This window comes from Camelus bactrianus, chromosome 7 (assembly GCF_048773025.1).
Source record: "Camelus bactrianus isolate YW-2024 breed Bactrian camel chromosome 7, ASM4877302v1, whole genome shotgun sequence".
In the NCBI taxonomy this organism is placed as follows: domain Eukaryota; kingdom Metazoa; phylum Chordata; class Mammalia; order Artiodactyla; family Camelidae; genus Camelus; species Camelus bactrianus.
In genome coordinates this window covers 84,046,481-84,068,828 of record NC_133545.1, presented here as the reverse complement: position 1 = coordinate 84,068,828, position 22,348 = coordinate 84,046,481, and the positions used below count along the sequence as shown (strand labels likewise).

General features: G+C 50.5%; 1 protein-coding gene across 2 annotated transcripts; it reads right to left on the bottom strand.

The window, feature by feature from the left end:
- Window positions 1-2,222: 2,222 nt before the first annotated feature.
- RAMP3 (receptor activity modifying protein 3) lies at window positions 2,223-14,210 on the bottom strand. 2 transcript variants are annotated; one of them, XM_074367760.1, is made up of 3 exons: window positions 14,044-14,210; window positions 5,498-5,630; window positions 2,223-3,343 (listed from the first exon to the last, which is right to left on the bottom strand). In XM_074367760.1, the coding sequence occupies exons 1-3, from the start codon at window positions 14,135-14,137 to the stop codon at window positions 3,088-3,090; spliced, it is 483 nt and encodes a 160-aa protein (XP_074223861.1). In that variant the 5' UTR covers window positions 14,138-14,210; the 3' UTR covers window positions 2,223-3,087. The 2 variants fall into 2 exon arrangements, with proteins under 2 accessions (XP_074223861.1, XP_074223860.1); XM_074367759.1 differs by lacking the exon at window positions 14,044-14,210 and adding an exon at window positions 6,269-8,863.
- Between the last annotated feature and the right edge of the window lie 8,138 nt (window positions 14,211-22,348).

The following is a 22,348-nucleotide window of genomic DNA, read 5'->3' as shown; positions in this document are numbered from 1 at the left end:
TGCAGCCACCATGGAGGACAGTATAGAGGGTCCTTAAAAAACTAAAAATAGACATAACATATGATCCAGCAATCCCACTCCTGGGCATATACCAGAGAAAAATATAATTAAAGAAGACACATGCACCCCAATGTTCACAGCAGCATTATTTACAATGGCCAAGACATGGAAACAACCCAAATGTCCATCAACAGATGATTGGATAAAGAAGATGTAGTGTATATATACAATGGAATACTACTCAGCCATAAAAAAAAATAAAATAATACCATTTGCAGCAACATGGATGGACCTGGAGATAGTCATTCTAAGTGAAGTAAGACAGAATGAGAAAGAAAAATGCCATATGAGATCACTCATGTGTGGAATCTAAAAAAAGGACACAAATGAACATATATATATATATATATATATATATAAACAGAATGAGACTCTTGGGCAGTGATGGAAATGTTAGCTATCTTGATTGTGGTGGTGGTTTCATTAGAGTATATATCTATCAAAATTCACCAAATTGTACATCTGAAGTATGTGTAGTTTACTGTACAGTAAACATACCACAATAAAAGTGTTAATAAAATAGCATGTATAACTGTGTATTTGTGTACACACATACGCAAATACACACACATACATATAAAGTGTCTATAAAATCTGGACACATGATTTTTGTGGACACCCAAAAAAAAGATGTTAAAAAAAAAGTAGCCCCACTGACAGCCACACAGGAAACAGGGCCCTTATCCCTCTGACTGGCCTTTGCCACATCCTACACTTGAAATCTGTGATATTTGTTACTCGGCAATAGGTGCTGACACAGCTTCCCTGCGTGTTCTTCTCCCAAAACATCCAGCGGCCCAGGTGAGGACCGAGGAGGCAAAGAACTGGGTTAGCTGTGCCCTGGTTTTGCTAATGAGCACGATGAAAGAAGAGAGGGCCAGGAGGCCAACGGAGCTCGCAAAGGCACGACCAATAGACCACTGGCCAGGATTCAGGCTGGGCAGGGAGATTGGATGGCCTGGGCGGGAGAGAGGCAGCCAGCCAGGGCTGGAAGGGGCTGGACTGGGGAGTCATAGGTCTCAGTGGAGCCGGGAGGTCGCTAAAATTAGCATTTGTAGAAAGTGGTCAGGCAGGTGGGTGCCTGGCCCAAGATTATCAGTTACCGCTCTTGGTAAGGATGGGGTCTTTGGCCAGGAAGGGTCACTCCACGGCTCTCTTCACGCAGGAGAAGTGCGAGGAAACAACACTCTTGGTGCAGCTGTGGGGGCCCGGGTTCTTGGAAGACCCAGGAAGTGAGGACCCCTGAGAAGCAAGAGGCACATAGAGCATGTGCTCCAGGGGCCCTCACACCAGGAGCAGCCAGGATGAGCCAGGGGGTGGGCTGCACCCACATCGCAGAAGCCTGGCCCCCCAGGGCATCATCTGCAAAGACGGCCAACATTTTAAAGGTCTGAGACGATCTGAAAGCCGCAAGCGCTCTACCCACCAGATGCCACAGGTCATCTCATTGGGCAGATGTCCTTCTCAGAGATGACCTCAGAGATGACCGGCAGAGGTTCAGGTGGTGGGAGATGCGCCAGTAACCTCGGGGTTGTGTTCAGATCACAGCCTTCCGGCCCTCAGCCAAAGCTGTCTCAAGAACACGCAGGGGACTAAGATTCTGTCCCTACCTGCACCTCTAGGCACCTAAGGGGACCACCTGCACCACCAGGCAGGAAAGGGAGCGGGGTCCCTGAAGGACACAAAGACCATGCCAGGTTCTCTCCATTTCCACTCGCAGCCATGGCCCCACCTCTGGTCCCCAGCAAGGGTGTGCTGAAGCCAACAGTCCACATCCAAAAGCCTTGCCCGTGGAACCGGACCACCGACAGGGACCAGCAAGAGGCCTGCGGACAAAACCACACCTCCACCAGCTGCTTCCAGGCCCCCAGGACCAGGAGGGGCTCCTGGTAAGCCCGAGGCAGCCTCAAAATGCAGGCTGGACAGATAAAGTCTCCCTCCGTCCTACAAACGCAGTGAGAAGTGCAGAGCTCAGCGAGCTGGATGGACGGGTCCCTCCCACCTGCCCGCAACCCCCTGGTGTGAAGCTCTCCTTGCTGCTCTGAGCATCAGTGTGGAGCAGCAGTCACTCGCCATCTGTAAAATGGGCATGAGGGACTTGCCAGTTCTAAGAGAGCAGGCCGGGTCTCTGCGAATTCCCTGAAATAAAACTGGAAACCCCAGAAGTAGCATGACTCTTTACTCACAAAAAGCACAGACACGGTAAAAAGGGCTGAGCCAGCACAGGACCCCACCCCACGGCCACAGAGGGGGTCCCGTTAGGAAGGAGGCCCGCGCCCATCACACAGCAGACCTCGCACCGTGGCCAGTCCCAACTCCACCCGCTGGTCGTGGCCATGGACAGCAGGTTTCAGGCTGCGCGCGGCTCCTTGGAGCCCCCAGCCCAACCCTCAGTCTCCCTGGTTCTCTCCAGGTGGGCTCCCCACCAAGAGGAGTCAAGGTCAGCAAAGCAACGACCTAGCAAAGCCCCCTCCCCCACTCGCCCCCGCCCTCCCCACTCGCCCCCGCCACCCCCAGCTAGGCGGTAGGAAGCAGACCTTTCCAGAGAGGTGCCAAGGGTGGGGCCAGGCTCTGGGGGCGGGGTCAGGGTGGGGCCAGAGTCTGGGGTGGGGTCAGAGTCAGGGGTGGGGCCAGACTCTGGGGGCGGGGTCAGGGCCTGGGGGTGGGGTCAGGAATCGGATTGCAGTCAGAGCAGGGGCCGGGTAAGGTCCAGGGCTGGGATGGGGCCAGGCGTAGAGTCAGTGGGGAGGTGGGGTCCGGGTCCGGGTCGGGCCCGGGCTGGGGCCCGTGCTAAGGAATAACCCGGGAACCCCGGAGACCCCAGCCCAGCCTGGGGCTGCACGGGCCAAGCAGCGGCGATTTGTGCCCGGCACACAAAGCCCCAGCCCCCGGCACGTTTTCTTTCACCAGCCCACGGCTGCCCAGGTCGGGTTGGGGGGCAGCCGAAGCAGTGTCCACCGGCTCTCCCGGCTCTGGGGCAGTTTCTTCCGTCTCTCCAGGCGCGGCGCCTCCCGCTCCCCGGCCCTCTCACAGCAGCCGGTCGGTGCGTTTGCTGTGCCACACCACCAGGCCAGTCATGGCGAGGGTCAGCAGGATGGGTGCGACAATGAGCGGGATGAGAATTTCATCCGGGGGGTCCTCCCAGTGCGGCCTGTCCACCGTGCAGTTGTGGAAGAACCGCCTGTGGACGTCGGTGACGAAGCCCTGGGCCAGGTGGTTGGGCCAGTAGCAGCCCACCACCTTGGCTTTCGACTCTGTGCAGTTGGTGAAGCTCTCGTAGTACCTGCGAAGGCAGAGGGCTTGACCGTCAGGCTCCCCCGCCCCTTCTCACTCTGGCCCTGACCGTGGGGAAGCGGGGAGGGCAGTCCTGTTTGGTCCCCTGGTCCCAGCATGGCCCCAGGCTACACGGGAAGAGTACACCCTGATGGTATGACCCTTATTTGGCCTGCTGGGGGGGGACACGGTCCATCCCCCTGTCATCCTTGCCCAGAGGGTCTCTGACATGGGGACCCCATCCCCGGCACCCTGGCACTTCCCACCACTAGGCTCAGCTCTGCTTTCGTCTGCACCTGATCCATCCCTGCAAAGGGCACAACCCTCGTCTACTCCACCTCAAAGGCTGCCTCGTCGTCACAAATACTCCATTCCCCATCCGCCCACCCCAGCAGGTGATGTCCTCTGCACAGACCTGGTACCATCTAGTGCAACTCCCACCCTTCCCATCTTAAAAAAGAGGCAGCAGAACCCAGCAAGGAAATTGAGTCCACGAGCTCCCTTTCTATACCTCATGCCCATGTCTGTAGCTCATACATCATCGCTGCCCTCACCTCAGCCATCCATGCCCCTGACCTGCTCCCTGTAAGGATGTGAACTCCCAGCAGCCAGGTCTGGGCCCGGCCCCTGGGGTCCTGGCACTTCCCAGAGGACACTCTGGGCCTGGCTTCTTTCTCCAAGGCCAAGGGATGTGTGTGGTCACAGCCACTTGGATCTGCAAGGCTCTCACTATCTAGGGTCACTCTATGGACCCCAAAGGAAGAGGTCTTTCTGAGGCCAAGGGCCAGCTGCCTCCCAGTCAAGTCAACCTGCCCTCATTCACCTGGTTGGGAGGCAGGGGGCCCACCTGTGAGCCCAGCCCTGGCCTGTCTTGCTTTCAGAAGTCGCCTCTCCCAGCCCCCAGCTGACAGGACGCATGGGATCCCCAGTGCTCAGAGATCTTCTTGTCTGTGTTGATCAAACCTGGAAAGGGCACTCAGCGAACAACCCAGGAAGTGCCACGTCCATCCAGCAGGTTGGCTCTGGACAGCCCTTGAGGCCAGCCAAGGGCCCAGAATTCAGCTCAACAGTCAGCCTCTGGAGGTAGTAGCCTGGGCTGGCAGCCACCATCCAAGATGCTGTAGTGAGAGGGCTGGACAGACACCTGCCAAGGTGCACCAGCTCCATCCACTGCCCACACTTTCTTGCACCTGGCAGAGCTGTGCATGCAGAACAGGTGCAGGAGGGAAAAGGGCTCTATCCTCAGCTCCCCACAGAACCGGGGGCTGCTGGGGTGAGGCTGGCGTGAGGCCCTGTGGCCCACCTCCTCCCTCCGGTGCTGTCCTGGGGGGAGTTGCCTGGCCTGAGCCGGAAACAGGAGGGAACTGCTTCCTGCAAGGAGCTTCCTGTGCAGGGAAGGCCTGTGTCACCTGAGGAGTGTGGGGCAAACATGTTCCTGACCAGCAACCCAGTATCTGCGCTGGGAAGCGGCCTGGGGCTACCAGGAGGGATGAGCGCCAGGAGGGCCAGGCCTAGCAGATCAACCACGTCATTTCTTACCCTCTTTCCAGGCAGGCAAGGAAGAGCCCGACGAGGCAAGAGAGAGTGGGAATCCATGTCCAGAGCCATGATGTGGCCCCTGGGACATGTCCAGGCTCTGGGACACCTCACCAGCCATGTCCTCAGGCAAAGCCCCCAAGATCCACCCCTCTCACTCTGCCACCCCAGAGCCCCTAACCTGACACCCCACCCTGCAAAGCCTCAGCATCTGACAAGAGTCCTGTGTTCCAACACTTACGCCCCCCCCGAGGCCTCTCAGTGTGCCCAGGGGGGCACTACGACCCAGCCTAGGGCTCAGTGGGGCCGAGGTCAGGCAGATGGAGCTTGCCATGTTCTGTGACTCCAGTCTCCTGTGAATTCTTTCACTGAGGACAGAAGGTCATTGACCCCTTGCCCACAACAAGTGAGGGGAGTCGGGGGATGTGAGGCTTGGAAGGGACCTCGGAGCACGGGGAGCACAGATGCCATGAGCAGGCTTGGGACAGACTGTCAGCAGGATACAGACGGGCTGTGGGCAAAGAGTAGGCAGGTCATGGGTGGGCTTGGGCCGGCTGTGGGCAAAGAGTAGGCAGGCCATGGGTGGGTGTGGGCCGGCTGTGGGCAGGGCATGCGCAAAAACACTCACGTGATGAACTCGGACAGGTTGCACCGCTTCCAGACCTCCACCTTGTGCATCATGTTGGCGAAGGCCTCCCCGCACCAGGGCAGCAACTCCAGCATGCGGGTCTCATTGCAGCCGCCCACTGGGGAACACTCACCTAGAGAGCAGAGAGCTGTGAGCACCGCTGGGAAGGCTCAGTTTGCAGGCATGACCCTTGAAGGACTTTGGCTGACGTCCTTCAAGGCCAGCTAGGGTCTTCCTCCCTCACCCTGGCCTCCATGGGACCCAAGGAGGTTGAAGCCAGTGCAGAAAGGGGGACCCACATGGAGGTACCACCAAGACAGGACCCCCAGTGGGGCAGATGAAGAAGAAGACAAGGAGAGGGTGGCACTCAGAGAGACATGAGTCCTGGGGGCGGAGAGGCTGAGGGCAGATGGGTTCCAGCATGGGTGGGGGTGAGGAGCAGCGGCCACAACTGCAAGTCGATGGCAAGGACACCTGGAGCACGTCTCAAGATGGATTCTGAGTCTGACGACAGTCCCAGGCCTTGGGGCAGCCCCTTGGTGGTGAGGACCACCCATGTTGTCAAAGTCATTCCTTCAGACTCTGGGAGGCTGGGGGCTGAGGGATGCAGGGACCTGTGGTACAACAACAGAGACCTGTCCTTTGGACATTTTGGGGTCTGGTGGGGCTCCTGCACCAGGATTTTTTCTTCATCCCTTCTGACCTCTACCCCCAAAACTTTTCATCCCCTCCACCCCCAGGGAACACCCTCCTTCCACCGGGAATACCCACCTGTCTGACCTTCAGAACCTGTCCACTCATCCACCCCGGGCACCCAATTTCCATGGGTTGGGTCCCCCCCTTGGCCACTCATGACCTCCAGCTTTGGCTCCCATCCTATAGTCAAGAAAAAAACCCTGCTGTGAGTGTCCTGGTGTGTGATTGCATACATATGTGTGTATTTCTAGGTGAACACTGCCCTGCCATGTGTGTCTCACTGTGTGTGTGCATTGTGTACGTGCCTCTGTGTGTTGTGTGTGTATGTATATCTGCCCTGCCGTGTGTATCCTAATGTGTGTATGTGTATATATGTATGTCTATGTGGGGATGTGTGTGTGTTGTATGTGTATTTGTATGTGTGTGTCTATGTGTACACTGCCCTACTGTGTGTAGCCGGGTGTATGTGTGTTTATGTGGGACTCACTCATCACAATTTTACAACTTACAATAGAGCTACAATAATGAAGGCAGTGTCGTACTAGTATAAGGACAGACATGTAGATCAGTGGAATAAATAGTATTTTTAAGGGGGATAGCTCTGTGGTAGAGTGCGTGCTTAGCATGCACAAGGTCCTGGGTTCAATCCCCAGTACTGCCATTAAAAATAATAAAATAAATAAATAAATGAAGACATAATTGCCTCCCCCACCAAAAAAACAAAAATATATAGTGAAAAAAAGTCTTTTCAACAGATGGTGCTGGGAACAACTATATATACACATGCAAAAGAATAAAGTTAGACCCTTTCCTCACACCATACACAACAATTAACTCAAAGCATATAATAGATCTAAATGTAAGAGCTAAACTATAAAATTCTTAGAATAAAATATCAGAGAAAGTCTGTGTCCTTGTATAAGACAAACCTTCTTCAATATGACACCAAAAGCACAAGCAACAAAAGAAAAATAGATCAACTGGACTATATCAAATTTTTAAACTTTTTAAAATTGAAGTACAGTTACAATGTGTCCATTTCTGGGGTACAGCACGTTTAAACTTTTGTGTTTCAAAAGATACCATCAAGAGAGCGAAAAGGCAACATACAGAATGAAAGAAAATGTAAGAAAATCATTTTTTTAATAAGGGATTTGTATCTAGAATATATAAAGAACTCTTATGACTCTATAAAAAAAGAGCAATGACCCATTTAAAAATAGGCAAAGGATCTGAATAAATATTTCTCCAAAAATGTACACAAATGGCCAGTGAGCGCATGAGAAGACAATCAACATCATTTGTCATCAGGGAACTGCAAGTCAAAACCACAGGCAGGTATCACTTCACACACAGCAAGATGGCTATAAACAAAACGATAATAACAAATGTTAGTGAAGATGGGGAGAAATTTGAACCCGTCTGCCCATTTTTGGATTGCGTTGTTTGTTTTTTTATTGTTAAGTTGTATGAGCTGTTCATATATTTTGGAAATTAAGCCCTTGTCAGTTGCATCTTTTGCAAATATTTCTCCCATTCCGTAGGTTGTCTTTTTGTTTGCTTATGGTTTCCTTTGCTGTGCAAAAGCTTATAGGTTTAATTAGGTCCCATTTGTTTATTTTTGCTTTTATTTCTATTGTCTTGTGAACTGACTATAGTTCAATAAATCGATAAAAATTTGAAAATTAAAAAATTTAAAAAATTTAAAAATTTAAAAAAAAAGAATTTTTACAGCTGCATTATCCATAATAGCCAAAGGTAGAAACAACCCAAATGTCCACCAAGTGATGAATGGATAAACAAGCATGGTATATCCTTACAACAGAGTATTATTTTTCCATAAAAGAATGATGTACTGACACATGTTTCAACGTGGATAAACCTTGAAACATCATGTTAAGTGAAAGATGTCAGTCACAAAATGTCACTGATTGTTTAATGTCACACATTTAATAAAATCTGCAGAATAGCCAAATTTAGAGAGGCAGAGTGCAGATTAGGAGTTGCTTAAGGCTAAGGAGGATAGTGGAAGAGCACATGACTGCTAATGAGTACAGGATTTATTTCGGGGTGATGAAAATGTTCTCAAACTAACTGTGGTGATGGCTGCAAAACTGAATATACAAAAAAACGCTGAACTGTATACTTTAAATGGGTGAATGTGCAGTATGGAGTTATATCTCGAAAAACTTTATTAAAAAACGGTTTCAAACATTCAAAAGCTGAACAAAGGTTATCACCAGCAGACTCAAACTTCAAGTAATATTTAAGAATATCCTTCAGGGACAAGGGAAATCACATCAGAAGTCAATACTGACCTTCACAAGCGAACGGAGAGCACCACAAATTGTAACTATAAGAGTAAATATATATGATTTGTTTTTCAATATTTAAATCTCTTTAAAAGATAACTGGCTGTGAAAACAAAGCAATCATGTATCATGGATGTACAACGTAGGTTTAAATAAAATGTATGACAGCAATAACTTACAAGTCAGAAATGGAAGTTTACCTCCTTTTGTTGTCTTATGAGAGGAAAAAAAACTAAAGATATTTGGTTTTATTAGACACACATCTTGTACCACTTTAAACAGAGAAATTATGCTGTAAAAATTTTGTGCTTTTACTATTTACAATAACCAAGACATGGAAACAACCTAAATGTCCATTGACAGATGAATGGATAAAGAAGATGTGGTGTGTGTGTGTGTGTGTGTATATATATATATATATATATATATATATATATGTGTGTGTGTGTGTGTGTGTGTGTGTGTGTGTGTGTGTGTGTGTAATGGAATATTACTTGGCCATAAAAAAGAATGAAATAATGCCATTTACAGTAACATGGATGGACTTAGAGATTATCATATTAAGTGAAGTAAGTCAGACAGAGAAAGACTAATATCATATGATATCACTTATATGTGGAAACTAAAAAAATTTTAAAGACACAAATTTTATTTACAAACCAGAAATAGATTCATGGACATAGGAAACTGTGGTTACCAGAGGGGAAAGGTGGGAGGGATAGATTAGGAGCTTGGGATTAACATATACACATTACTATATATAAAATAGATAAACAATAAGGATAGTATAGCACAGGGAACTATATTCAATTTCTTCTAATGAGCTGTAATGGAAAAGAATCAGAAAATACAGGTATATATATATATATGTATGTATATACATAAATGAATCACTTTGTTGTACACATGAAACTAACATTGTGAATTGACCACACTCCAATTAAAAAAAATAAGAATTGTTTAATGTACGCTTTTAGAGGTTATAGAACATGTTCATAAGTTTGCCAATCAGAAAACGCTGGGATAACAAAAAAAAAAAAATTCAGTTACTTGCTTCTTGGATTTCACTAGAGATTAAAGTTTTTAAGGGTTCAAAATTTAATAAATATGCAATTATAACTACTAAAAGCAATAAGGGAAACTTTTCAGTATGTAAAGAAAATAGGATCTGTGTTGTCAGTGAGAGAAGGTATAAAGTATGAAGATATTTTTATTAAATTAAAAAGGAAAACGGGGGGAGGGTATAGCTCAGTGGTAGCGTGTGTGCTTAGCATGCATGGGGTCCTGGGTTCAATCCCCAGTACCTCCATTAATCAATCAATCAATCAATCAATTTAAAAGAAAAAAGGAAAATAATTTTGTCCTAGAGCTAGTTATTTCTAGATGGAGAAAAAAAAAAAGACAAACATATGGATACTGAAAGTTGTAGAAGGTTTGTGGAAAAGGAACCTTAAGAAAAGAGTTTTATGCATGCTCAGGATTGATAAAGATTTGATTGAATTTAATTAAAAAAATGAATTTTGTTATTAAAAGTAAACTAATACAAGACTGGAGTTTGGTTTTTCTTTCCCTGTTAAGAGATCAAAGTTTTCCTGGAATATTGAGCTGCTTTTGATAACAGATTATAAATTTCTTTCTCTAGCTAACTCTGAGTTTTCCAAAGGGCCCCTGAGGCATCTCAGAAAGAAATAATAAGCTAATTAAGACTATTTGGTTTATTAAGCTACATGGGAAACATACGAAAAAAATGTCTCTAGTAAAGTTGTCACAGAGGCTAAGTACTCAGGACATGTATCATTGCTGGCTTTAAGACTACTGCTTAAAGCACATGTGTACAATGTTTGTATGACAATTTGATGTAATTGAAAAAGATGTGTAACTGACCTATAAAATGTTTCCCTGAAACCGTATCTCTGTACTTGTTTGCTATGGCTGGTTAGTTTTCCCTCAACATGGATAACTAGGCAAACACATAAACAAAAAGGAAATCTAGCACGAAGGGACATGATGGATCCAGGGCAGGCAGCAACCACCACTTTTTAAAATTTTTTTGTTTTTGTTTTTGGAGGGGGAGGTAATTAGGTTTATTTATTTTTAGAGGAGGTACTGGGGATTGAACCCAGGACCTGATCCATGCTAAGCAAAAGCTCTACCACTGAGCTGTAACTTACCCTCTAGGCAGCAACTACCACTGAGGGATAAATATTTTGATCATCAGTTCTTTCTACTGAAAGATTTACAATCAAAGGGGAAAATGATAGAAGAAATTTTCACATATTAAGGTATGGGGGAAAACAGACTTTTTTCAAAAAGAGTTTATTCTGTACAGCACAGGGAACTATGTTCAATATCTTTTTAATAACCCTTAATGAAAAAAATATAAAAATGAATACATGTATGTATATGCATGAAAGGGACATTGTGCTGTACACCAGAAACTGACACATTGTAACTGACTGTACTTCAATTTAAAAAAAAAAGGTATGGGGAAGTCATTCTGGTTTACACGTGATTTAATCTGAACTTCAGGCTAACCAACACAGCCTGTTTGTGGCCTATTAAACATACATTGTAAATCTGCTTTAACCATTAAGAGAAAAAATACATTTGGAGAATAGTTCAAAGATGCATTTTGATTAGTGTCTTCACTGTCATATGTCTACTAATTTTCCAATATTTGTCCTAGGACAAAACAGTCAAAGAGAGAAGTAATGTTTTCATAATACAAAATATTGATGCTAAGCTTGGAACGTGGGACTATTTCTGACTCTCTGTCTGTTCCCCGAAATGAGGCAGGAAGTAATCAGAGCAATTATCGCCCCACTCAAAGAATTAGGAAAAGTTCAAACAAAAATGGAACTAAAACCTAGTTCCTCCGCCAAGTTTATGATTAATGTCTCTATCCAGAACTCTATTCCCTTTCAGGTTCTGCCCCTGTTCCTCCTCAGGACTGAGGAATACCAAAGAAAAGAAGGGACTGAAACCAAGCAGGACCCTGCGGGACCCTCCCAGGTACAAAAGTCCTTCCGTGTCCCCGTTTCTTGTTTGTACGAAAAGGCTTTAGTCTCCTAGGGCTCATCCCTGAGTCACAAAAGCCTGGATCAAGAATTAATGATTGAGGATGGGAGGATAACAGCTACCTAAGCCCCTCCTCCCAAAAAAAAATCAATAATTGAAAGGATATAGACATGTAGTGACAAAAATAGCAGTTAGGCCTAGAGAAAGGAAACAATTTAAACAGCAAATCAGCCACATAGCAGTCACCGACTCTAGTTCCTCCAGATAAGTGTCTGATGAATATTCCTGAGCGTGGCAGATACTTAAAACCACCACCAGAGGGGAAAAGCTAATTGCATGATGAGCCGTGACAAAAACTGCCCCACCTTGAGCAGTGCTTTTCTGCATGTAGCTAGCCCCCACCTGCACATCCTTGAAGCTTTCCTTTAAAAGCTCTTGCCCTCTGCTTGGCAACTCCGAGGTTTTAGGGATGGCTGTCTGCCATCTTCCTAGGTTGCTGGCTTCCAAAGTACAGCATCTTTCTCTTTCCACCAACCTTTGCCTCTGGCACATTGACTTTTTGTGGGGGAGGGGTAGGTAATTAGGTTTGTTTGTCTGTGATGCAGGTACTGGGGATTGAACCCAGGACCTCATGCATGCTAGGCATGCACTCTACCACTGAGCTATACCCTCCCCCTCCCCCTCCCCTACTCCTCAGCAACTGCTTCTAAGTTAAGGTTTGCAACTGTCAAAGAAGCACCTTCTCTGATGGGCCCTTCAGAGCCAGTGCTTGATGGGCCCCTACGGTCAACAGGAACCAGCCCCTTGGCCCTGGGTAGCCAAGCCCCCCAGTTTGCACAGCCCAGAGGCAGCTCAGGAGCGGCAGGGGATCAGGATCCAGAGCACTGCCAGCCAGCAGCTCTGGGACCCTCCTCCGAAACAAAGCAGTGGCCAGGGCTGATGTGGCCCCCATCCCACCATCCCACAACACAGCATGTGACCATGAGCAGGTCTGCCTCTCCCTGCATCACCCTCACTCAGTCGGTAGCCAGTTCCTGAGGTCCTCACTCCGACCAGGCCAGCACTGGGCTGTGTCTGCTGAGAGGCTGGCCTGGCCCCACCCTGGCTGGGGAGCCTGAGCCCATGCTCCATGGGAGGGGGACACGGGGACCAACAAGGCAAGACGAGGCCTCCAGAATGGTGCTGACATGAGCCCAGGATAATAAATGCAGAAGATTTCTGCACAGGGTCTGCCTTTGGTCCTTCTCAATTCCATGCTGTAGGATTTTCTAATAATGAATAGAAGGATTCCTCTTCTGTTACAGGGACTAAAACCTCCATCCAAAGGCTTTGCATTTGAAGCTTGCTAAAATCCTACATCCATGTGTTCCTGATCTCTGGAAGCCACCGATCGCCCTTTCCCTTCAACACAAAAATCCACCTAACCCTAGGGCTCTAACCCCAGAACATGAAATAAAATCACTTTCTCCACCCCACACATCTCCAATGGAAGGGTAACCTGGAGTTCAAGATGCCACTGGGCCAATACAGCCTTTTTCAAATTCCAGATCATCAAAGTTGACTGTGATATTGCAAACAAGCCAAATTGTACATCTTACAGCCAGGGAGACTGAGGCCAGTGAGGGCAAGGGAGCATCCCAAAGGACCCAAGGGACAGTGGCTCCCACAGACAGGGCCTGAGACCCCTGATCCCTAAGTCAGGCCCTGAGCCTCCTGACCCCCAGGCCAGGCAGACTCTGGTCTGCAAATCCCAGCCTCAGCCACTCTCTCCCACGAAGTCCTCGCCAAACATGCATACCCTATTACTTCTTGAATGATTTCTTTAGAATGATTTTTCAAAACAAGCTTTTCACTCAATCCATTCCGTTTGTGAGCAATGTGTTTTTCCTGGAGTCGTGTTTTTTTGCTGGAGAAGGGCTCCGGGAGGGGAAGCCTCAGAAAGCCGCCCCCTGCCCCACTCCAGCCACTCCCCCCAGACACACGCACACACACTCAGACGGAAGGACTGTCCAGGGCTGTTCTGAGGGGACAGGCACAGCCGGCAAGGTCCAGCCCTCCCGGTTCTGGATTCCTCTCATCCACACCACTATGCGTGTGCACTCATGAACCCCGGGACGAGGAGCTCACTACCTCACAGGGAGGAGGGAGATGGACATGCCCACTTCCACTCTCTCGCGCTGGCATGGTGCCACCAGCCCCAGGGCAGCAAGGCCGGGGACATTAAGGCTGGGGAAATCGCAGCTGGGAGGAGCAGGCCCGGGTCGAGCCCGCTGGCGATGCAGAGCCCGCAGGAGACCCCACTCCTTCCTTCCCAGCCTGGTCCGTCGCGGTCCACTCGCGGGGAGCCTGGGGACCGCGGTGGGATCACCCCTCGCCCCTGCGGAGCGGGGCGCGCCGGGCTCGCCCAGGTCTGGGCAGGGGCGGAGGTGCAGCCGGGTATGCGAAGCCGAAGGCGAAGGCCGCGCAGGTCCTCGTGGAGGAGCCTGGGGCGCCCCGGTGCCGGACCCGGCGTCCCCTTACCGCAGAGCAGCAGCAGCGGCAGCAGCAGCAGCAGCGGCGGCGGCGGCGGCGGCGGCGTGAGAAGATGCGGGCGCCACCGCGCTCTTGCCTCCATGGCCTTCTAGCTGCGGCGCGCGGGCCAGCTGCGTCCCTGCGGGGGGAGCCGGAGGCGCCCGGGGGCGGGGCTCTGGGGGGTTGGGGCCTGGGAGAGCCCGCCCCCAGGAGGTGCCCCCCCACGATGCGCCTGCCCTCCCCCACCACCAGGTACCCACCCCTCAGGTCGTGCCCCCTCAGGACACTCTCTCCCTCAGGATGCTTCCTTTCCCAGGACGCTCCCACCCCTGGAACGCGCCCCCGCCCCCACCCCCAGGACGCACCCTATCCCCCCAGGATATACCCTCCCCCACCTGATGGTCCTTCCCCCCGGGACGCATCCCTCCCCAGCGCAAGTCCCCTTCCTCCCACTGCGTGGGTGTGGCCGCAGCATGTGCGCTCCTGAGAAGCTCGGGGTCCAGCTGGGCTGGTGACAGGCGGGCTGGGCGGGGGCGGGGCGGTAGGGTGAGGGTGGGGGCAGCCTGGCACGGAGTGGGCGGGGGTCCGGCACCCACCCTCACCGCAGCCCGCAGAAGCGCTGTTTGGAGCGGGCCGCCCAGAGACTGGAAGGTGTCTGGAGAAGGAGCTGTCCGGCTAGATGCCATGAAAGACAGGGAGGGGATGAGGGTGTGCCGGCCGGCAGCCGGGCTGAGGGGAGAGGTCGCCGAGTGAGAGCGTCTCTGGGTGCCAGTGCGGGGAGGAGCCCGAGGGTGAAGGGCGGTTGACTGCAGAGGTCTTATTGGCCCCAGGCCCCCAAGATCCCTCCTGTGGGCTTTCCTGTGCAAGGAGTTTTTCCACCTTTGCATCTCTCTGAAACAGAGGGGGCTGGGGGCATACACACGTGCACAAACCTACACACACACATACCCCTGCCCATGGCTAGAACTGGGTCCTCAGGCCCTTGTCCCTGCCCTATGATCTCTGGAGGCCTCGGGGACAAAATAAGGGCCAGGAGAGTGGCTGGGTGCCCCTGAGAACCTGACCTGGAGGAGTGTCATGGGCTCCGAGGAGAGGGAAGGAGGGACTGAGGACTCTTCAGTCATCATAGGTCACTTAGCCTGGTTTGGTAACCTCTGTCACCCTCTACCCTTAGCACCGCCCCTGGCCCCAGTGGATACCTGGTCACATTGTCACTGGTGGGGACCCCTCTGCCCTTTGGTGCCCTCAGTCCACCCCTGGGCGCAATGCTGGTCTGAGGGCTCAGGGGGTGGGTACAGGATTGATTGCTGTCAGCCTGGGCCCATCCCAAGTCAGAGAGACAGAGCAATGAGGCTCCCCACCGGGACAAGTTCTTGGCCTCTCTGAGTGGTGGGAGGCGGGTAATAACCCCACCCCAAAGCCCAGGTGGTGCAGGAGGATCCTAGTGCAGGCATCGCACAAGAGCGACGTTGCATGAGCTAAACTGACCTTTGCTACATTAGGAAGCCCACTTAATGAGGGATCCGAGCTTTCTGTGCTTTTTCTAATTACAACTAGAATTATTTCAAGGGAGACTTAAAGCTAATTAAAATGACCAGCCTTCCTGCCTGCCTTCTGCCCAAGGTAGTGGGGAGCACAGATACAGGGGGGACCCAGAACCTTCTGTGTCCCACGCCTTCCACACGGGCAGCAGGGGCTGCAGACTCCACTCGGTGCTACCTGCCAGCTGCCCCCTCTCAGATACCCTGCACCAACGGAGACAAACCGAGAGCACCATCCAGGTGTCCACCAGTGGTGTCCCAGGAGGCTTCAGACTCACGGGGGCCTACACCACTCCAGGGGAGGGGCTGGACCAGACCCCACAGGTGATTGCACACAGCTAGCAGGCTGGAACAGGAGGATGGGTCATCACATGGGGGGCAGGCCAGACAGCACCCTGAAGCCTGCCCCAGCCTGGGGCTGTGGTTCTGCACTGGGAGGCAGGGTGCTGGTGAAACTGCTCCCCTGTCCAGATGCTCTCCCCTCCCCGATCCTGGCTCTGCTGTCCATCCTGCAGACTCCGGTCCCTGCACCCCACCTCCACGGAGTTCCTCCATGTCCCGTGGCAAACTCCCAGGGCCTGCAGACTGGGAGCCATTAGAGGGAGTCCCTGAGAGGCAGGGCCCTGACTCCTGTTCCCTGTGCCCTGTGCCGCAGCCCCCACAGAGCAGGAGTCGGCTGGTGCAGGTGGGTTTCCCGCAGGTAGTGAGAAGAGGGTTAGGAGAGGCTCAGAGGGGCCTTTTGTTTTATTATTGAAGTATAGTCAGTTACAATGTGTCAATTTCTGGCGTACAGCATAATATTTCAGTCATATATATATATCCATTTTCAGATTCTTTTTCATTATAGGTTACAAAAAGATACTGAATATAGTTCCCTGTGCTACACAGAAGAAATTTGTTGTTTATCCATATTATGTTTAGTAGTTAATATTTGCATATCTCAAGCTCTCAATTTACCCTTCCCACCCCCTTTGCCCCAGTAACCATAAGTTTGTTTACTATGTCTGCAAGTCTGTTTCTGTTTTGTTTTGTTTTTGGTGGAGGGAGATAATCAGGTTTTATTTATTTATTTATTCTTAGAGGAGGTACTGGGGGACAGAACCCAGGACCTCATGGATGCTAAGCATTGTGCTCTACCCTCCCTCCTATTTCTGTTTTGTTGATGAGTTCATTAGTTCTTCTTTTTTCTTTTTTTAGATTCCACATATGAATGATATTATATGGTACTTTTCTTTCTCTTTCTGGTTTACTTCACTTAGAATGACGATGTCCAGATCCATCCATGTTGCTACAAATGGCATTATTTTTTATGGCTGAGAAGTATTCCATTGTGTAAATATACCAGAGCATCTTCTTTATCCAGTCCCTAGAGGGCCTTTCTGATGTGGCCCCGCCCTGCTGCTCCTGCCCTTCTGCCTCCCCTCACTTCATCCTGTCCTGGCACCTGCTGGGCACACTGGACCCCCCTGTGCAGAGCTGTCTCCCCAGCTGTGAGCTCACCCCCTTCTCTTCTCTCCAGAGAGGTGGGTCAAAGGTCATCAGAGACTCCTGGCTACCCCTCCCTCCTTAAATCCAAGCTGGCATTAGGGGTCGCTGTGGCCTCTGGATTGCATTAGGAGGGACAATCTGAGAACTTCAGGGCCAGGACTTAAGAGATAGGCAGCTCTGGCTCTTTGCTGTGCGGAGCTGCTGCTTCTTGGACAAGGAGCAGCCATGTGGGCAGCCCTGGGATGGGAGCTCACCTCAGCATTCCAGCTGCACCGAGGTCCTGGCTGATTTGGAGTCCGTGACCGCCAGATACTGAGGAACGACATGTGTTTGCTGGTCTGAGTGCACGAGTGTGAGAGTGTGGCACTCCCAGGCAGACAGGAGGGGCTGTCCCTGCAGAAGGATGGCCTTGAGAGAGGAAGGTGAGGGGGCGGGGGCTGGGAAAGGGGACACCCTGGACAGGTGGGTTAGGGTCAGTGCTCATGACAGTGGGTGCTGGCCTGCTCAGGGACTGCCCAAGGACAATGCTGTTCGATCCACAATCAATCTGCCCTTAAAAGGAGGAGAGGCTGTAGCCTGGATCCCTCCAGGGATGGAAGCTCCCATCACAAGACAGCCAACTTCTCCGGGTCACGCTGACGTGGAGTCCCAAGGAGGTCTGGGAGGCCAGCTGCAACCCTCGGGTCTTGGGGCAGAGAGGACAGGACAGGCTTAGGGACAGAACTGAAGTCTGCCTCCTTCCCTGAGCTCACCAGCTTCGCTCTCAGAAGAGCCAGTCACCCCTCCCTAGAGCCATCTCCTCCCCAGAGAGAGGACTTCACCCCTGCCTGGTCCCCAGCTCTTCCGCCTGGCCCTCCACCTCTGTCCTCTGGCCCCTCCCAGTGGCAGTCAGGAGTCATTTCTGCTGAGCCGCAGGCCACGCTCCAGAAATGCCCTCTGTCTGCTCCTCTTTCTTGTCTGGCACTTCTCCTCCACCTCAGCCCCATCACCCTGGCCCCAAACAGTGCAGGGCTCAGCTCAGGCGGTCAGTGGGCATCTGAGGAAGGGCATCACTCTAGCTCCTACCTGGGGCCATCTCCACCTTGAAAGGTGGCGTCCCTGCATCCCAGCCCTGCAATTGGCAAGCACAGAATCCAACAGGAGACCCTTAGAGCAGGGACCCACCTGTGGGTCTCCCCACCACCCCTCCTCCTGTTTCCCTGTTTCCCCAGTTGCCCTCCGTTCAGCCCACACACCTTTGAGAACAGGTCCAATCAGCTTTCATAGGAACCCACCCCAAACCCCCAAAATTTCCCCTAGAAATGACAAATCAGGAATCGGCTCCTCCCTTAGACACTCCCCGGCCTGGCTCCCTACTTTCATAGTGGCCCAGATCAGCAGCTCTGATCCAGGATTCAGAGCAGGAGCGTCTGGAAGATGCACAGACTTAGGTCCAACCAAGCTCCGTATGTCCTAAACACAAGACCCTCAGGGAGTCTCAAGTTTCCCATCGGTAGCTGGAGAGAAGAACTGCCTGGCCTCGTTGTCAGGTCAGAGGTGAGGACTGAGGCCAAAGGAGCCTCTCTGTGCTGAGATCAATGGGCACAGGAGGATGGATGTGGAGATGGTGGAGGTGGAGATGGTGGTAGAGGCAGAGGTGGAGGTGGTGGAAGTACAGATGGTGGAGGTGGAGATGGTGGAGGTGAAGGTGGAGGTGGAGATGGTGGAGGTGAAGGTGGAGCTGGTGGAGGTGAAGGTGGAGCTGGTGGAGGTGAAGGTGGAGATGGTGGAAGTGAAGGTGGAGCTGGTGGAGGTGAAGGTGGAGATGGTGGAGGTGAAGGTGGAGCTAGTGGAGGTGGAGATGGTGGAGGTGAAGGTGGAGCTGATGGAGGTGAAGGTGGAGATGGTAGAGGTGAAGGTGGAGATGGTGGAGGTGAAGGTGGAGCTGGTGGAGGTGAAGGTCGAGATGGTGGAGGTGAAGGTGGAGATGGTGGAAGTGGAAGTGAAGGCAGAGGTGGAGCTGGTGGAGGTGAAGGTGGAGCTGGTGGAAGTGAAGGTGGAGCTGGTGGAGGTGAAGGTGGAGATGGTGGAGGTGAAGGTGGAGATGGTGGAAGTGGAAGTGAAGGCAGAGGTGGAGCTGGTGGAGGTGAAGGTGGAGCTGGTGGAAGTGAAGGTGGAGCTGGTGGAGGTGAAGGTGGAGCTGGTGGAGGTGAAGGTGGAGATGGTGGAGGTGAAGGTGGAGCTGGTGGAGGTGAAGGTGGAGATGGTGGAGGTGAAGGTGGAGATGGTGGAAGTGGAAGTGAAGGCAGAGGTGGAGATGGTGGAGGTGAAGGTGGAGCTGATGGAGGTGAAGGTGGAGATGGTGGAGGTGAAGGTGGAGATGGTGGAAGTGAAGGCAGAGGTGGAGCTGAGAAGGACCTGGATGGCCGAAGCAACCCCAAAGTAGCTATGATGCCTGGGGGCTTCATCTGGCTCCCTCCTTACCGCCCTGCCACCCTGAGCAGGCAGCTTCCACACTGAGAAGGCAAGGCCATCAGATCCCACCTTCCCTAGTGGGCCTGAAGGCAACTCCCTGAGGATCTTCTCCGCACCCCTGCCTGGCCACAGGCCACCAGATGGGAGAATAGCATATGAGCTGATTGAGAAGGGCCCTCTGCAGACTTCTGGGACCCACGCCAGGTCCTCTGGGAAACACAGGCACTGGATAAGCATGAGATCCCCAGGGTAAGACGGGCACCTCTCCTGTGGCTCACAGTGGGCCCAGGCCCTCAAAGGTGAGCCCACGTAGTCTTGCTCCCCCGCCAGTGACCTGGCAGCTGGCGCCACCCAGAGATCAGCTCAAAGCGGGTCATGGGGTGGGGAGACCCCTGCCCTCAGATCCCACAAGGGCTGCTCCCGGTCTACACTGCCGGACCCCAAGGTCTGAGACCCCCAGAGAGGAAGCAGCTCCCCCTGCACTTGTGTTTTCTCACCTATGACACCAAGACGCCAACATATGATGTATCCAGGGAGCACCTGGCCCCTGACGCACTCCTCCCGAGGGCGCCCACCCCCGGCTGGAGTCCGCTGACTAGGCATCCGTACGTAGAGCTGTGGTCTGGTGTTCCTTCGTAGACCACCCCCATCTCCGTTCACAATTCTCTGTATCAGACTCTCCTGGGCCATTTACTGTGTGGCTTCCCTCTCCTGATCCAGCCCTGACTAAGTATTATCATGATACATATTCAGTACTTTTTCCTACTTGTAAAGATTTGAAAAGAACGTTCCCTTGACAATAAAGGAGCCTCTTCTCTAAGTGGAGGGCGTGTGAGCAAATGAGATCAGAGAAACACGGGGCGTCTTGGCTCCTGGCATCCCGCCCAGGAGCCAGCAATAGAGGAGGCGGGGTTCAGGGCGGGCTGACCTGTTCTGGGAGGTTTCCCCCTCAAAGCCGGAGACCTAGGGAGACCTGGTGGGGGGAGGCGAGCGGAGCCCGACAGGTGCTCGGTGTTTGGCGCCCCCTGCCGGCAGACTGTGAAACACTGTAGCGCCTTTCTCTGAAGAGCGGCACGTGATACCAGCTCCTAAAGCGGCAGAGGGTCTGGTCTGTCTGTAAGGAAGGTGGCGGCAGGGAGATCCCGCTTGGCTAGGAGATGGGCTCGGACTCTGCTGGGCCCAGCTGCTTCTCAGGGCCCAGGACTCAACTCTTTGTTATTATTTTTTTATGTGTGTACTTTTAGAAGTTTAAAAGAATGTATACTTTCTTAGGAGTCTAAGGACCCTAGAAGTCATCAACTCTATTCAAGTGCGAATGTAGAAGAAAGGGGAAACTTAGTCTAGACCTTGTCATAAAAATACTTGTCCAAAAAAAGCTTCTTTTGCATAGCACAGGGAACTATGTTCAATGTCTTGTAATCACTTGTAATGGAAAAAAAGATGAAAACAAATATATGTATATATATGCATGACTGGGACATTGTGCTGCACACCAGAAACTGACACATTGAAACTGACTGTACTTCAGTAGAAAAAAAGTACTTGTCTTTTTTTTTTTTCTGAAGTGAATTAAATACTTACATAGGAATTTTTATTAGAAGGTTTTATAACAAGATCTACAACTCACTGTTATCATGGGTCATGTACTGGGGGTGCAGAAATAGCTCCTTAACATAGAAATGGATTTTGTAATGCTATCTATTCAAGTGATGCTGAGGACTATATTTTATTTCTATATAATATATCTCATTGGGATGAATTTTACTTGCTTCATGAATATCTAATGAGGAAATCTGCATGCCAAAGAGCATGAACTGTTTTTTTTAACACCTTTATTGTGGTATGATTCCTATACAGTAAACGGCACATATTTCAGATGTACAATTTGATGAATTTTGATAGAGGTCTACACCCATGAAACCACCACCACAATCAAGATAGCTAACATTTCCATCACTGCTCAAGAGGTGTGATTTTCAAATTCCCAATGTATCCCTTCCCACCCCTTTTAGCACCTGGTAACCATAAGTTTGTTCTCTATGTCTGTGAGTCTGTTTCTGCTTTGTAGATAACTTCATTTGTGTCCTTTTTTTTTAGATTCCACATGTAAGCAATATCATATGGTGTTTTTCTTTCTTTTTGGCTTACTTCACTTGGAATGACAGCCTCTAGCTCCATCCATGTTGTTGCAAATAGCATTATTTTTATGGCTGAGTAGTATTCCATTGTATATATGTACCACATCTTCTTTATCCAGTTATCTGTCGATGGACATTTGGGTTGTTTCCACATCTTGGCTATTGTAAATAGCCTGTTATTATTTTTGTTGTTGTTTAAAACACACATCACAGAAAATTTACCATCCTAACCATTTTTCAGTGTACAGTGGCATTGAGCAAATTCACATGCTGTGCAGACACTCATCTCCAGAGCTTTTTCATCTTCCCAAACTCTGCCCCCATTAAACTTTAATTCCCTTTGTCCCCTCTTGCACCCCTGGCACCCACCGTTCTACTTTCTGTCTCTGCGAATCTGACTACTGAGGTACCTCCTAAGTGAGCTCGCACAGCATTTATCCTTTTGTATCTGGCTTATTTCATTTAGCATAATATCTTCCAGGTTCATGCATGTTGCAGTGTGTGTCAGAGTTGCCTTCTGTTTTGAAGTCGAATAATATTCTACTCTATGTATACACCACACTTTGTTTATCTATTCAGGACTCACTTCCTTTTTAAGTGAACAAAGCAAGTTTCCTTTCATTTAATTTCATTTTGGTAAAATCTATCAGAAAATGTTTCAAGAAAAATAAACCAAAATGTTACCCATGGTCA